We start from the raw sequence: 16130 nt of genomic DNA, 5'->3' as shown, positions 1-16130 counted from the left end.
AATGATCCATGGTCAACATGATTTAATAAGGATAATACAGTACTGTATTTGTAATACAAACTATAATTTAAAATCTTTATTACTGATTTTTTTTTATTAAGAAGATTAGGTATACACAGCAATGTGCTGCTACCCTAGTCTATATGGAATATTACACAGTGTAGATAAAAAACTAGCTATAAATTTATCTAATACTCCCATCTCACAGGATGGTTAGACATACTGTACATGGAATCAATTTAGAAAATACCAGCCTCAATACAAAAAACAAATCAACTCTGACTAAACAACTCTAAGCAATTTTCACAAGAGGTAAGCACTGAATCATGGAAACATTATATTATAATTACTCTTACCAGTTTCTACAAAACTCCTCTCAAACAATGTATTTTTAAACATGTTTAGGTATACACAGCAATGTGCTGCTTCCCTATTCTGTATAAAGGACCACACAGTGTAGATCAAAAACCAGCTACAAGCTCACCCAACATCCTCACCTCACAGGATGGCCAGTCATACATGGAATTAGGAGAGAACAAAATACTTAATGCTGATCTATTAGCCTCCACTGGCAAAATCTGGGTGCAGCACAAGAATATCTTCCAATATTCCTGAGTGTATGAAGTAATTACAGAGCTCAAAATACCTCATACCATTTGGTATGAAGTCACTGATAACAGGACAATCACAGATATAGTGTTGGAGAGTACGTACTCTCAAGTAGGACTGAAAACAGATGTTTTTTTTCCACCAAGAAGACTATAAACCCATAAATTCAGTAAATATATACAATAATTGTCAGCGCATCTTCCGAGCAACAAGGACAGCTACACAGTATCTCTTAGAATTACGTAGGTAAACAACAAATGTAACATATTTGTTTACTACAATGTCGGTGCTGGCTGTAGAAGTTGAAAAAACATTGTTTTACTTCGAAATATACTAATTTTATAAGAAAATTCGACGTAAATAGGAGGCAGTAGAGCTCCGATAAGCCAGCGCTAAATCTTTAATATGAAGAATGTTGCTGCTCTCTGATTGGCCAAACGAAACACAGTAGTGACCTCTATCGGCACGCAGGTGAACCAACAATTTTCTTCCTAAGTATACCTTATTGAATCGCACCTAAGCATCTTCTTAGGGCGCACTTAGGAACCTTCGTAGCAAACCCACTTACGAAGAAATACACAGAGCTTCCTGAATCTAGGTCCTGGTATACAACCCTATCTGCATACTGTCAGCATCTTGGCAGGGAATCAAACTGCTCCGCTAGTGACCCAGGGAATGATAACCACATTTGTTTCTCCGCAGATATCTTTTGCTGCCAAATACGTAGTATAGTTTGCTGCCAAATATGTAGTATAGTACTGTATGTGAAATTTCTGGGAAGGGAACTATCAGGAGAAAGTGCCAAACCATTACGATTATATAGCACTTGGAAGGAGTCAGGATTAGGATTTGGGATGGGACGAGGGGAAGGCCCTTACAACATGTCAGATATAGTTTTGAACTATATCAACCCAGTGTTGAACTTTTGCATAAGCAGATAAAAGTACAGTACAGGTATGTCCTTTTTCAAGATCCCCATGTTTGGATACAATAGTCCAAATGGAGGTGTTGGAGTGAGGCTAACAGAATTTTCTTTTACTCATAATTCTTGGTAACTAAGTCAATTTCTAGGTTTATACATTGTGAGACAAATATGAGCTATACAGTATGCGTTTTTGTTAATTTAAAAATAATAAAATGGAAATAAACCTTTGATTTTTTTATACACACTCCTAGTGCCTTATTACATGCTCTCTCTCTCTCATACACACACACACACACACACACACACACACACACACACACAAAATACACAGTGTGTTTCTGTGTCACCATATTTCCACAGCATTTATGTCCACTAACATTCACATTTCCTACACTTTGTAGGATAAAGAAATGACTATACAGTACATACAGTATTTGGTTATGCTTTAATTTTATTATATTTACAGAAGTACATTTTTATTGTATCACAAGTGCAGGAAATTTCATTATTATTTTTCAGGGGAAAAGAGTAAATAACATGTATATCCTACAAATATAATTATGAGGGTTTACAATTATTAAGACTATTATATTATATTCTCAGACTTAAATAAACTCTTATGTACAACAAACTCACTGTATAATGATTAATTATGAAATATATAATTCATTACTAGATTTTAGCAATAACAGGACCAAGAAAATCATGTTCACAGAGCAGAGTTTCTATGATATATACAGTAGTCCCCAGCATCACCATTATACCACATGGCAGGATTAACCTTTAGCACATACATGAGACATTATACAAAATTTTATGTCCACAGGATAGCTAATGCTGGAAGTGTAAATAAAAAAAAATACAGCTTCCATCTAATTTCCTTATAAAATTATTTGTACAGGTGCAGTATTAATTCATGATTTGTTGTAGAAACTAGAATGTCAAGTAGTGAGTTCCTGAAAATAGATCCAAGTAGTCAGGTCTCCTTGGGTTAGGCTGGCCACAGGGACGGGTCAGAAGCTCTCCGCCTGTGGTAGTAATGGCTTCTTTTTTGTGGTACTCTACAAGATCACCTGTTGGAACAAGGTTCTTTTAATATAAGGGCTTCAGCTGAGAGTAGCAGAGGATGTACTGTACAGTAACTGTACAGTAAGTGCACACTGTATGTAAGCTGAGAAAGTGAACATTTACCTTTACACACAATAGGTATTCCTCACTAAAATTTGCCAAGCTTTTCTTGGTGAGAATTGTAGTGGAATTTGCATGTTTTACATACTTTTCTTAAATCATGGAACTTTCAAAGCATTCTACAGTCTCCTGCATTCCAAAAAACCACCATGAATGTAATGTTTAATTTTATCTACATTACTGTACTGGTTAGAAATCTACTTTTGTAAACTACACAGTTGTGTGTGTGTGTAGGGGGGGGGGGGCGGGAGGGAGATTGGCAGGAGTACACAAAAATAATGTTCAGGCAGACATTTGAAAGGTGTGAGAAAATGTGGATATTGTCAAGTGTCTGGAATACAGTACATCGCTTTTGTTCTCATGTAACATTATGTTAATTTCCCCACACTAGCTCTCCACATATGTCAGTTGCTTAATTTAGGACCTGTACTTGTGGTCAGTCTCGAGCCCATTGTTGATGTGACGACGTGCATTGAATTTTGTAACTAGCTCATCAAGATTGTAACTTGCTTAGCTAAATGAATTGTGGGGTTCAGTCCCTGAGACCATTATGTGCCTCTGCAACCCTTTCCACTACTGCCCACAAGATGGGTATGGGGTGCATAATAAATGAACCAAACTAACTTTACTGGAGATACAATGTTAAATAAATGTACTGTATTCATACTTACTAAGGGTCTCATGAGATGCTTGGTGTGAACCAAAGAATGTGTATTTTCCTCCTGTAACATCTATGAGATAGTGTCGGCAGCGGTCAGCAGCTCTGTATGATATGGCATACCCCCAGATACGTTCACTCACTCTCACGAGGAAACATCCAACAGCCGCTCCAGCTAAAACTTCTTCTGCCTCTGTACGGCTGATAATACCTGTTGGGATAAAAAGAAAATTAAGATGTTTTATATTATTATTATTGAGAAATTCCATAGGAGCCGTGATGAGGGTTCGCATAGGTTCTAACACCAAATTCTATACAGTACTTCTCTTAGCCAGTTAAAAAAAAAAAGAGAACTTGTGAAGTAATTAACATCATGCAACAAGCTTCACTCACATTTCCTCGTTCTAAATAAGTCAATTTGCATTTGCAGTTACCGTGTATATTAAATACTACATTTGTACGGTTGCTAAAGCTACAGATTCTATAACAAGGTAGTCTATGCCTTTCATCATTAAATATCACTTAACATTTTTTATATCGGTTGTTAAATGTCTAACAATTCATATATGTTAGCTTATTTCTCATATATTATTGTTACCCAATTAAACTTAAAGAAAATAAGTTAATCAAATTTAAAGTTCTTGGGGAAGCTGTGACTGATTATTTATATACTGTGTATTATTATTATTATTATAATATATTATAATATATTTTATATGTATAATACATATATAATAATATATCTTCATCCTTCTGAAGAAGAAAAACAGGAAATTCCTGTTTCAATTCCTCCTTCGTGTTCTGACACTGTCACATTTTCCATCACGTGTTAATGTTCGTGATTTACACACATATATATTATTTTTATTTAATTTTTTTATATATATATTATATATATATATTAATACACAATATATTACTAATTAACATATATATATCTTTAAAATTCTGAATGCTGCCAGTTACTATTGCCTATATCTTCAGATGTGATAAATTACTCTTAAACAGTTTATCTCAAAATTATTCATACCATGAAACCAGGGAGCAATCTTGAGGTGTGAAGGCTCTAACCCAGCTCCTCGAGGAAGCTCCTCCTCACGAAACCATGCCACAATTGATGCTTGAGATGGTGGTTTAGGGGGACGTAGTCTGTGGCGCATACATCCAGATATATGTCCATTCTTAAGCACACTACCACTGTTGCCATCACCACTGCTCCTGTTGCTTTGGTGGTTGTGGTTGTTGTTGCTCATACTGTTTGCGAGGAAAAAGAATACCTTTAGTTCTTTAGAGTTTAAATATTTTTTTATATTGCAAATCTGTATCAAGGCACATTTTAAAATGAAAATCTTAATCATATTAAAATAAACCTGAAGCAGACAATTAGTCACAATAATGTGGCTGAAGATATGCTAGCCAAACAACACATCAGTACTCTGTACTGTATGAATGTGCTTGACTAACAATGATTTCAGGAAAGTGAAGTCTAATTCTGATGTCCTGCCTTCTGGCTTCCTTGATGCTGCTGCTGTGCTTCATTCGAACTTTCCTGACACACTAATGATTTGTCGTATCTGGCCTTAAGTTAATTATTAATTGATGGAGATGGCTTTAATGTCTTGGAATGGATATTTTTCATCATTCTGTATTTCAAAGTAATCATTTGTCATCTTCTCTTACTTTCTCTCGGTTTAGAGAGGTTGTCCTCATCCACCTTGTTTATTTCCCTCAGTATCAAATGTAGCACGCAATGTGAACAAACAAAATTTATCTTGTAAAACTATTTAGTCTCATTATTTTTCATATGAATCTTTACTGATGATTGCATTGTTCTGTCTTATGTTTGTTATATCATGTTTAATTATATAGCTGTTTATTTGTTTACATTTCCTTTTTACCTGTAAATATTCTGAAATGATTCTTCTATTTCATGATAAAAACTAAATGTGATTACAGTGTAAAATAGTCAGACTAAGAACTATCACAGCTCACACACCTGATACAATCTGGGTGTAAATGGGTAGGTGATCTCATTAACTTGATGTTTACATTAATTTCACATTTGTAAACCTATTCATCATGTAATTTTTATACATGTAAATATCTTAAAATGACTATTGTATTAGATATACAGTAATGTAATTTACATACAACTATTTTTAAGACTTTTCAAAACCATACATCTTCCTAGGTAACTTAACTATCATGACTTTTTTTCTTTTCCTTCTATACTATGGGGTTTTTTACTCTTTAGTATCCACTACAGAGTGAGTTGAAGCATCAAATTTCACCAAATTCCAATAAAATCCCCATAAATGTGTGGACGATGATGGGGGTGAAGGGACAATGGAGTTATGCAGGGTACAAAGCAAGCTTGGCTGTCCATCATGTGGACAAAGCAAGCTTGGCTGTCCATCATGTGGACAAAGCAAGCTTGGCTGTCCATCATGTGGACAAAGCAAGCTTGGCTGTCCTTCACATGGACAAAGCAAGCTTGGCTGTCCATGTGGACAAAGCAAGCTTGGCTGTCCTTCACATGGACAAAGCAAGCTTGGCTGTCCATCACGTGGACAAAGCAAGCTTGGCTGTCCTTCACATGGACAAAGCAAGCTTGGCTGTCCTTCACATGGACAAAGCAAGCTTGGCTGTCCATCACGTGGACAAAGCAAGCTTGGCTGTCCTTCACATGGACAAAGCAAGCTTGGCTGTCCATCACGTGGACAAAGCAAGCTTGGCTGTCCTTCACATGGACAAAGCAAGCTTGGCTGTCCATCACGTGGACAAAGCAAGCTTGGCTGTCCATCACGTGGACAAAGCAAGCTTGGCTGTCCATCACATGGACAGCTGTATTCACTGTAATCACATGGACAGCTGTAAACTATCCATCTGTAATCTCAACCACCTCATGAGGTATGTAAATGGAACAGTTTCCTTTATACACAATAGGTTACAAATACATGTATATATCTTGAGAAAATATTTATGCAGTACAATGGGATTGAACCTGCGTCCCTGACTCCCTTGGCACATGCATGATCCATCATACAGCCTCAATATTGTCTTAAGTCTCTATGTTTAAACATGACCCACTTTGCATCATTGGATACAGTGTGCTAATTTAAGAGAAATTAATATATTTGTCAAACCATGAATGGCATGTTTTACTGTACATACAAAACACTAACTTTGCATTTGAGTACGAGTATCAAAAGAAAATGCCAAATTGGGAAGACTATGTAGCTCACGTAGGAGGGAAACTGTCAATTAGTTATTATGAATGAATCTGTTACAACAAAAAAAGGTATACTATGTACAAATATGTTCAAAAGTACTGTACTGTGCTCTGATAACTGGTTATGAGGTACAGTATTGTATAATGGGCAGCTTAAGGTTCGTCCTGAACAGCTGTGAGAGATTGCTGTACTGTAGTGGAAAAACTTAAAAATACCTATGCATAAATTTTTACTGTAATCTTAAATTTCTTTATATAAGATTATTATTATTATTATTACAGTATTATTAAAAATATTAATACAAAATAATCAGAGACTACTACAAGTTACCACATCCACGTAGATAAATGGTAACCGAATACAGCATTTGCAATACAACATATCAAATGATATGTCAGTTTGAAGCACTTACACAATTAAGCTCCTTATAATTGTGAGAAATTCAAATATTGTGGGGTTTAATGTTAAAAAAAATCAACACTGCAGCTTATTTTAGAACACACATTAGTGTGAACCTTTCCATATCTCCACTTCTTTGGTGATCATTCATCGCCAAAATGTTGAATGATCAGCTCCTGATCATTCAACATTTTTGGGGAAGTGGCCACACACATTTTGGCCAGGTATTTCTAGCACCTTAAGATATTACACACATACATGGAGGAGTAACCACAGTTACAAAGAATATTAGAATGCAGGGCCAATATTTGAGCCTACTAGAAATGGTAGATTAAAATGCTTCTATTACTCTATACAAATGGCAGAAACTGGTAAATAAGTCTTGACACATTGTGAACATTTTCCAAGGTTGAGCAGTGCGTCAAAACGGAGGCTCAGAGTTAATGAAAGGGAAATTTTAAACACCCAGGGTTCCAGACACCATTTGGAAAGGACAGAACAAAGAGAGCTGTATATGTGCAATAATATAAATGAAAGAGGACCTGATGGCAACCAGCAAAGAGGAATTAAAGAAGGGATGCTCATAATCTACATTATTCAATATAAAAAAAATTAATTTAATATTGTATTTTATAGCCACAAATACAGAATGTAATGGCATTGAGAATGCTTGTGATGTGCAATTATTGAATAGTCTAAAACATTTATGAAACATTAAATGTGGCTAGTGGGTGCCCAACTCACTGTCAGATACATGATAGTCCCACATACCATCAAATAATTCATGCAAAACCCATGTATAAACCAAATTTGCCTATGCACTTTGAAACTAAAAGTGCTTACTGCAATCCACTGAAATTATGTTTTCCAGTGCCATGCAAATCATGATCTGCCTGCTAGTCTAATCTCCCCGAGCTTCAAATATTAGACGTGTCCCGGTATCCTGCTCTTTCACTTGACTATGGAGAAGGTAATAATGAAAATTTATTCATAATATAACTTGCCACATTTATTATGAACATTGTTTAAATGCTTTTGAATACTGCAATGGAGAAATTAAAGTTTAGTCAAGATTCCAGTTTTTGTACTGATGAAATTCTGGAAAAAAATCTGTGCAATAGATTTTCCCTTATGTACAGCATATAATTTTTAAATAAGCTATACTATAGGTATAGGCAGTTCACATTACTGTGCGCACAATTATAATTATGTACAATCTGGCTTGTTTACAGCGACAGTATTTATTTGACCCAAAATATTGATCGAGTACCGTATTTGATTTTTCCAACTAGGCCATAATTACTACAGTACTGCACGTACTTCCAATACAGATCCTTACAAAATTTGGGTTCCCTGATTATGCTCTCACGCATAACAGGAAAACTAAAATTTTGTATAACTTTGTATTGGCTCCTCTTATTACAATAAATGTTAAAGTTATAGATATGTTAAGATTAATCACATAAATCATGCAAAACACATGCATGTGTTACTACTCTACACTTTGCCTTCACAATTCACGGCTTGAGATTACTTAGCAAGTTACAGTACTACATTTAAAAAACACTTGGTTAGTATAACAACCATTTTGGTTATGGTTTTTGGTGCAGCATACACTAATACTCTATTCAGTAATTTACACTAATTTGTCTGTGATTAGCCAGATTCTGTGGAATGTTATAATGTGAAGCTATTGGTCACAGCCAATATTGCAACCACATTGAGAACAGAGGTGATGTTGGCTCATTATTAACTACAAAGAATATCTCTGTTCATCTTCATTATCACAGTTTTCAGCAGTACTGTATCAGTATATCCACACCAAAAATAAAATTGTAGCTACACACAGATCACACTAACGTGATGCATCAAATGAACAAATCCACAAGGGCTGTGACGAGGATTCGAACTCGCGTCCGGGAGCATCCCAGACACTTCGGTTTCAACTCTTTTTAACCCTGTCGTAGCTCAGTCGATTAAGGCAGTGTCTGGGATGCTCCCGGACGCAGGTTCGAATCCTCGTCATAGCCCTTGTGGATTTGTTCATTTAAAATTGTAGCCATTTTTTTATTTTTGTACTTATGACTAAGATACAGTACTGCATTTAAATGTTGAAGGATAAAACAGACATCACTATTGAAGTGTGGGAACAAGGCAGATGAATTCAACATATCAAGTGGTAAGGCTTCCAAGACTTACATTGTTCAATTTAATATCTTTAAAATTATAACCAGTGACCCGAATATATGAGAATTACAGCTGGATTTATAGAATTGCGTTAAACTTTACATTGTTCTCAAAATTCATTTAATTACTGTTTAATGTGTCAACAGCTGTATAGAGGAGGGTAGAGGTGGCTTTCTCAATGCAAATTTTCAAGTATATTATTATTATTATTCTTGTCTTAATAAAGTTTTCACACACACATTCTACTTTGAATATGCACAAGGAATTTGATTACATCAATTCATGTCTGTAGTATTCTAAGTTCTTATGAGTATAAAAGCCATTATATTTGGTTATAAGTTTATTTTTTAAATTTAAAAAAATTTATCACTTGAAAACTTGTACAATTTTAACTTGATATATGTTTAGCATTGCTTTTGCTATAACATTAATAAGAGTGTTACAGAGTAAATTAACTTTTATAAATATTTACATACATATATCATCCATTTGAGTTAAATATGCTTTAAAGTACTGCATTATAAAAGCCTACAAAACTATCAAAAACACACACGCCCTTCTTTGGTTGTACTATACTGTATTCAATATGCTTCTGTCACAACCCCCTAAAAGTTATTGCCTTGTCGTCAGACTTCATTCCGAGATGACTTGCAATGTTGTTTCAGAAGGTTGACAAACTTAAGGTTATAAGAATGCAAAGATGAAAAAGTTTATTGCAAAATGAGTTTCTACAAATGACACTCCACAAACACAACAATGGAAGGACAGCATTCTGACAAGAAATACAATAGAGTGCATTACACACAACTACACACTTTTTATGGTGCACCCGTTTTAAATATTTTTACTGGAGGGGAATGGTGTACTGTATAGCTATAACAAGAAAAATTTGGCCTTTCTGTAAAAATTCTAAATGAATTCCAGAGGTCACTCCAGGCATACCCTGTGTTCATCCAGGCACAGTATTTGAACATTTGTAAAAATAGCAATGAAATCTGGAACTGGTTCATTTGGACTGAATTTACTACAGAACTTAATTATTCACTTTGCATAGTAAGGCCATGCCTGTTGCTCTCCCGAGGGGCAGAACTGATTACACAAGTGCATGTCATCATAGGTAAATAATCAATGTAATAAAGTGATTAATTCTGAAGCTTATTCCACTGGTGTAATGAACACTTCTGTGCTAAGTTCAAATTGAACATCAACTTTTAGTTCACCCATTTTATATATCTCTTATCAATGCATGTATTAAAATACTAATAGGTAATGCCTCTCTCATGAGTAAGTTTAATAATATTCAAAATACACATGAAAAATAATGCCAATTGTAGGAACCAGAATTTATTGGCTGTATATATCATAACAAGAATGCAAATTTATGATTAGCATTAAAATTAGCCACAAAATTCACCTCCAAACATTATGAACAACACTGAAAACAAGACAAAAATATTACTAGGCAACATACTCTTCTGATGCAGTCTTGATATTGCCATTAATGTCTCCTCCAACCCCAGTGTGGCCATTAACCCCATTAATGCCATTCTTGAAAAGGGTAATGTGGGTAAGGCCATTAAGGTTTCTGTTGATGGCATGGGCTGGAGGAGAGTTGTATGACGCACGGCGGTGCTCCTCACGGGCTCTACGAGCTATCTCTCTAATACGTCTTTCTGCTTCTTTTGCCTTGCGTTCTGTTGGTAAATTGTTAAAGAATAATAATTTCAACATGACTGCAATAAATATAGCAATCGATATACTAATTAGCCATTTGTCCATAGTGCACAGCAGATGGTGATACAGTATATTTGTACGATATACAATATATCTACAGTAAGACCTTGAAAATACAAACTCCCTTATAATTGAGAGATGACCCATTCTAAATGTTTGAATGCCAAATTAAAAATTTGTTTGCCTGTTTGCCCACCCTTATGCAGTCATGTTTCAGCCACTTTATTTCAACACTTTCTCCAAAATGCCTTAAATTAAGAAATATTGTACAAACTTTATTACTACCATACTGTATTAAAAAAAAAAAGCTGCTGTAATTCAGTAAATTTGTTACCTTGCTCTTGCCAAGCAATATCATCCTTTTCAGCAGACTGTTTGGTAGTTGCATCAGCAACCTGTTGGCGTGCCGCTTCTACCTGACTGCGGAGATGTTCCAAGATTTCTCTTTGTCTTCGTTTCTTGGCTCGCTCTAGGGTGGCTGTCTTCAAAGCTTCAAGTGATCCCTCGGACAACTGCTCAAAGCGCTTGATCTGTGCTGCTACACCAACCTGTTCAACAAAATGACATTAGAGTAAACATAAATAGAGATTCTGAAAATGTACCAGATATTTATCAAAAATATTACTAATTATTATTACAGTATCATTAAGTATTCATAATAATAACCATAAATTATTAAAATATACACAGTATGTATAGTATATTTATCGGGTATTTATTTTAAAGAGGATCTGATTAAAGTGAAAGTATTCGGTAGTCTTAAACGAAAGAGAATCTGACGCGAGAAATATTGAGCCGAGTATCACATGGTTTATTTTTAGGACCAACCCATTTTGCTTACCAAATGGGGGTTGACCCTAAAAAAAATCTTACCACAGTTGAAGAAGGTGATGGCATCTGCTGTATTTTTTCATTGTCATCTCTTTCTACGATGGCCAGTGGAGAAGGCGCTCTGGGAGACGAGGGAGATGGCAATGAGGGTATTGGTGAAGGTGTGAAGGATGACAGAGTGGATGTGATTGAAGAAACAGATGAGGGTGGAGATGATCCAGGACTATTTTGACTATTAATACTACTACTTGTGTTTGTGGCCACAAGTGGCTGGGTGGAAGATTGGGGATGAGGTACTGGAGTGTGGGTAAAAGTATGAATCAGGTTAGGCTTTGGTGTTAGGATTGGAGGCTTTGCTGTCAGGGTGGAAGGAGCATGAATAGATGAAGGCTTAGTTGCAGTATCCCACGAGGGCGAGCCATTATGTTTCTTTGTTGAGGTGTTCTGACAATTTCCATACGAGGAAATAGTGAATGCAGGGGGTGATGGTGGCAATGATGCTGAAGAATTTGATGATAATGAAGACAATGATGACAATGATGCAGACGATGACAAGGGTGATTTAGAACTGCCAATTTCTGGTGAAACGGGGGATGGAGCACCATTTGATAGAGGTGTTGTATTGCTGACTAACAACTTTTGTTGCTGGGCCTCAGCCTCCTCCATGGCCAGGATGTGTCCTTCCATCTCTACAGTTGCTTCCTGTAAAGATCTTACAACTGCCTCTCGTGTTGGATCTCGCTCCTGAAAGAAAAAAAAACATTGAATTCTTTCTGAGGAAACATTATACAAATAATAGAGCAATTATTTTTATAAGCAAAGCAGTACTGTAAGGTACAGCTTTGCAGAAATGGAACCTATTTCATTAGAAGTCTGGATACAATGACAGATTATGATCCAGTTATACCTCACATTAATATCAGGATTAAGTGTCTTGATAAGGATTTGCAGATCAAAGACTAAACAAAAACTGTATTTATCTTGTATATTAAAATGAACTTTCCATGTGATTTTAATAAATAAAACACAAATGTGTGTTCTATTGTTAACAACAATAAAATCCAATAAATTCCTGCACAAAGTGAACAAAAACATATATTGCTGCAACAAATGGCTGTGGAATCAATTGTTGTAGATAATTTTGGCATCACTGTACAAATGTATAATGATGAATGGGCAGGCTGTTCACAGTAAAATTGTAATAGTTGAATGTGTGATAGTACAGTAGTTGCCTGTGTAAATGACTGGGATAATGAATTCATGTTAAGTGCTTAGGTACTACAAATATTGATTTGAACCGTTATTCTGAAACAGGTTTTTAATAGCTTGTGTAATACAGTACAAGCTTTAGCCAGGAAATTTATGGCACAACTTATTATATTTTACAGTTTTTGCAGCACTTTCTGAATTAGTAGTTCAATATAATATTATCCCATAATAAAATATGCTAGACAATGCTGAAGACTCGTCCTATGGTCCACTTCTCCATGGAACCCTAACCAAAGCCCATCGTGTACCATACAATAGTCAAGATGGAGTACATGGCCATTTTCCCCAGAAGGACTCTTTTCAAAGTTAATTATCAATTATCACTTTCAGAACTTTTTCGGCATTCAGATTTCGTAAATTCAGTGTTGCTCAGCTGATATCTGATTATTCATTTAGGATTTCCTGGACTAAGAACTCTACAATTGTCAGCAATAAACATAACCCTGCAGTGAAGCTGTGTGGTGGGTATATTAATGCTAGGGAAGTGGTATGGTGGCCGGTGGGAATACTCGAGGCATGATATAATTACCTTTTGCTGTGTGTTCCTAATGGCCTCTTCCTCCATGGCTTGGACTGTCGACCGGCTCAACCGGACCAGCTTGTCCAGCTCCTCCTCCGCTGCTCGCCTGGTAAAAGAAACAATATTTACTGATATTATACTCAACTTTATGATTGATGACATAACTGCCTATCCTGGAAACATAAAGTCAATTATGGTTTATTATGTAAATCAGCTATGCCAAACTATATAAAAACTTTACTGACATTGAGAACAAGTATAGGACATGGAATGAACACATGTGGTTAAATTCGTGAGCATAAATGTGTACAAGCACACCCATGATCACCACCACTCTTGTGCTTCTGACACAAATTTAGAGCCAAGTAAATGAGCTGATTGTGCATTAAGCCCCTTAGACAGTCTCCCAACAATGTAACACGGCTTCTTGCTTAAAACTTGTGCATTTACTAAAATCAAAGGTAAGTGTTATTCTTAACCACGTCTTCAATTTTATTTTTTTTCTAAAAAGTTTTACCTTAACTTTTGTTTCAACATTTTACACCACAGAGGGTTCAACGCTGCCTTCTGCAGAAGACAGAAAGATTTCCCTTAGTCATCACTATGTCCTCCCACCAGCCACGGGATGAGAACTGTATACATAATCATTTATTTCAACATTTTTTTATTATACACCCCATACCGGTGTTGTGGGTGTTAGGTGAAAACACAGAACATTATGACCTCAAACTACATCCCAAAATTAATTTGGCTAAGGAAAATGGTCTTGATAATGACAACATGTTTCATCGGTCGTTTGTCGCTATAAGTTACGCAAGGTACACACAGTTACTATCCGGAGGACCCCAAGGTCAGTTGAGTCTTTTATGGTCACAAGCTCCACTACGCCCTATACCACAGCTTAGAACATCTATCCTCCTCCCATCTCTGTCATTAACGCTCGCTGCAGTTCAAATGATATCAATACTAAAATAAACCTTTAATATATTACTACAAAGTGCACTTCTGAGAGAGAATTTTACGTAAAAAGCGTCCAGATGCTGGAACTTCAAATATTTACCAAATAAGGCGAGGCTACTGGCCCCAGCCCTGTAGGGCCGCTCTCACAAGTCAGGCCCTGTCACTGACCAAGTAATACCACTCAAACTATCTACAGTAATCTTAATAATCCCTTCAATACCATCACCATTCTCTTAATCGCCAATACCACTACACTAGAGAAAAAGTGACAGGTGTGTGTGTCAAGGAAGCAGGAAAGAACGGAAGGCATGTATATATGTGCTCACACCTGTCAACTCCACACAGCATCCATCCTCACATGTGCTTCCCCTTACACATTACAGCTGCGGCTTGCCTCAGATCATGCTGGCATTCTACCTGCCATCTGTACAACCACCCAAAACTTGTCATATTTGGATAGCGATAGAATGTGTCAATTTATACACATTTAATCAGTCAATGTTCAATCAAAATGACAGCTCTCAGAACTGAATAGATTGATACATATCAACAGTCGGGAAAATTGTCGGGATAGAAGCTGCACCACACACCAGGTCACCCCCGCGTGCAGTTGCACCACCACACACACACACGCCAGGTCACCCCCGCGTGCAGCTGCACCACCACACACACACGCCAGGTCACCCCCGCGTGCAGCTGCACCACCACCACCACCACCACCCACCAGGTCACCCCCGCGTGCAGCTGCACCACCACCACACACCAGGTCACCCCCGCGTGCAGTTGCACCACCACACACACACGCCAGGTCACCCCCGCGTGCAGCTGCACCACCACCACCACACCAGGTCACCCCCGCGTGCAGCTGCACCACCACCACCACCACCACACACCAGGTCACCCCCGCGTGCAGCTGCACCACCACCACCACCACACACCAGGTCACCCCCGCGTGCAGCTGCACCACCACCACCACACACCAGGTCACCCCCGCGTGCAGCTGCACCACCACCACCACACACCAGGTCACCCCCGCGTGCAGCTGCACCACCACCACACACCAGGTCACCCCCGCGTGCAGCTGCACCACCACCACCACACACCAGGTCACCCCCGCGTGCAGCTGCACCACCACCACACACCAGGTCACCCCCGCGTGCAGCTGCACCACCACCACCAGGTCACCCCCGCGTGCAGCTGCACCACCACACACCAGGTCACCCCCGCGTGCAGCTGCACCAACATACACCAGGTCACCCCCGCGTGCAGCTGCACCACCACACACCAGGTCACCCCCGCGTGCAGCTGCACCACCACACACACCAGGTCACCCGCGCGTGCAGCTGCACCACCATACACACCAGGTCATCCCCGCGTGCAGCTGCACCAACATACACCAGGTCACCCCCGCGTGCAGCTGCACCACCACACACACCAGGTCACCCCCGCGTGCAGCTGCACCACCACACACACCAGGTCACCCCCGCGTGCAGCTGCACCACCACACACACCAGGTCATCCCCGCGTGCAGCTGCACCAACATACACCAGGTCACCCCCGCGTGCAGCTGCACCACCACACACCAGGTCACCCCCGCGTGTAGCTGCACCACCACAC

The 16130-nt window shown here is 38.1% G+C and overlaps 1 protein-coding gene across 9 annotated transcripts in view; it reads right to left on the bottom strand.

Moving 5' to 3' along the window:
- Positions 1 to 1960: 1960 nt before the first annotated feature.
- Positions 1961 to 16130, bottom strand: part of LOC123755445 (SH2 domain-containing protein 4A) — a 77533-nt gene continuing 63363 nt past the window's right edge. For all 9 annotated transcript variants that reach the window (XM_045738133.2, XM_045738135.2, XM_069327727.1 and 6 more), the window contains 7 exons: positions 13563 to 13659; positions 11807 to 12508; positions 11268 to 11481; positions 10671 to 10893; positions 4411 to 4634; positions 3394 to 3591; positions 1961 to 2607 (listed from right to left, as the gene is read on the bottom strand). In XM_045738133.2, the coding sequence (XP_045594089.2) occupies positions 2468 to 2607; positions 3394 to 3591; positions 4411 to 4634; positions 10671 to 10893; positions 11268 to 11481; positions 11807 to 12508; positions 13563 to 13659 (1798 nt within the window). In that variant the 3' untranslated portion in view covers positions 1961 to 2467. The remainder of the gene's footprint in view (positions 2608 to 3393; positions 3592 to 4410; positions 4635 to 10670; positions 10894 to 11267; positions 11482 to 11806; positions 12509 to 13562; positions 13660 to 16130) is intronic.

Source organism: Procambarus clarkii, chromosome 20 (genome assembly GCF_040958095.1).
Source record: "Procambarus clarkii isolate CNS0578487 chromosome 20, FALCON_Pclarkii_2.0, whole genome shotgun sequence".
Classification (NCBI taxonomy): domain Eukaryota; kingdom Metazoa; phylum Arthropoda; class Malacostraca; order Decapoda; family Cambaridae; genus Procambarus; species Procambarus clarkii.
The sequence above is the reverse complement of the archived record's forward strand: the minus strand, read 5'-3'. Positions and strand labels throughout refer to the sequence as shown.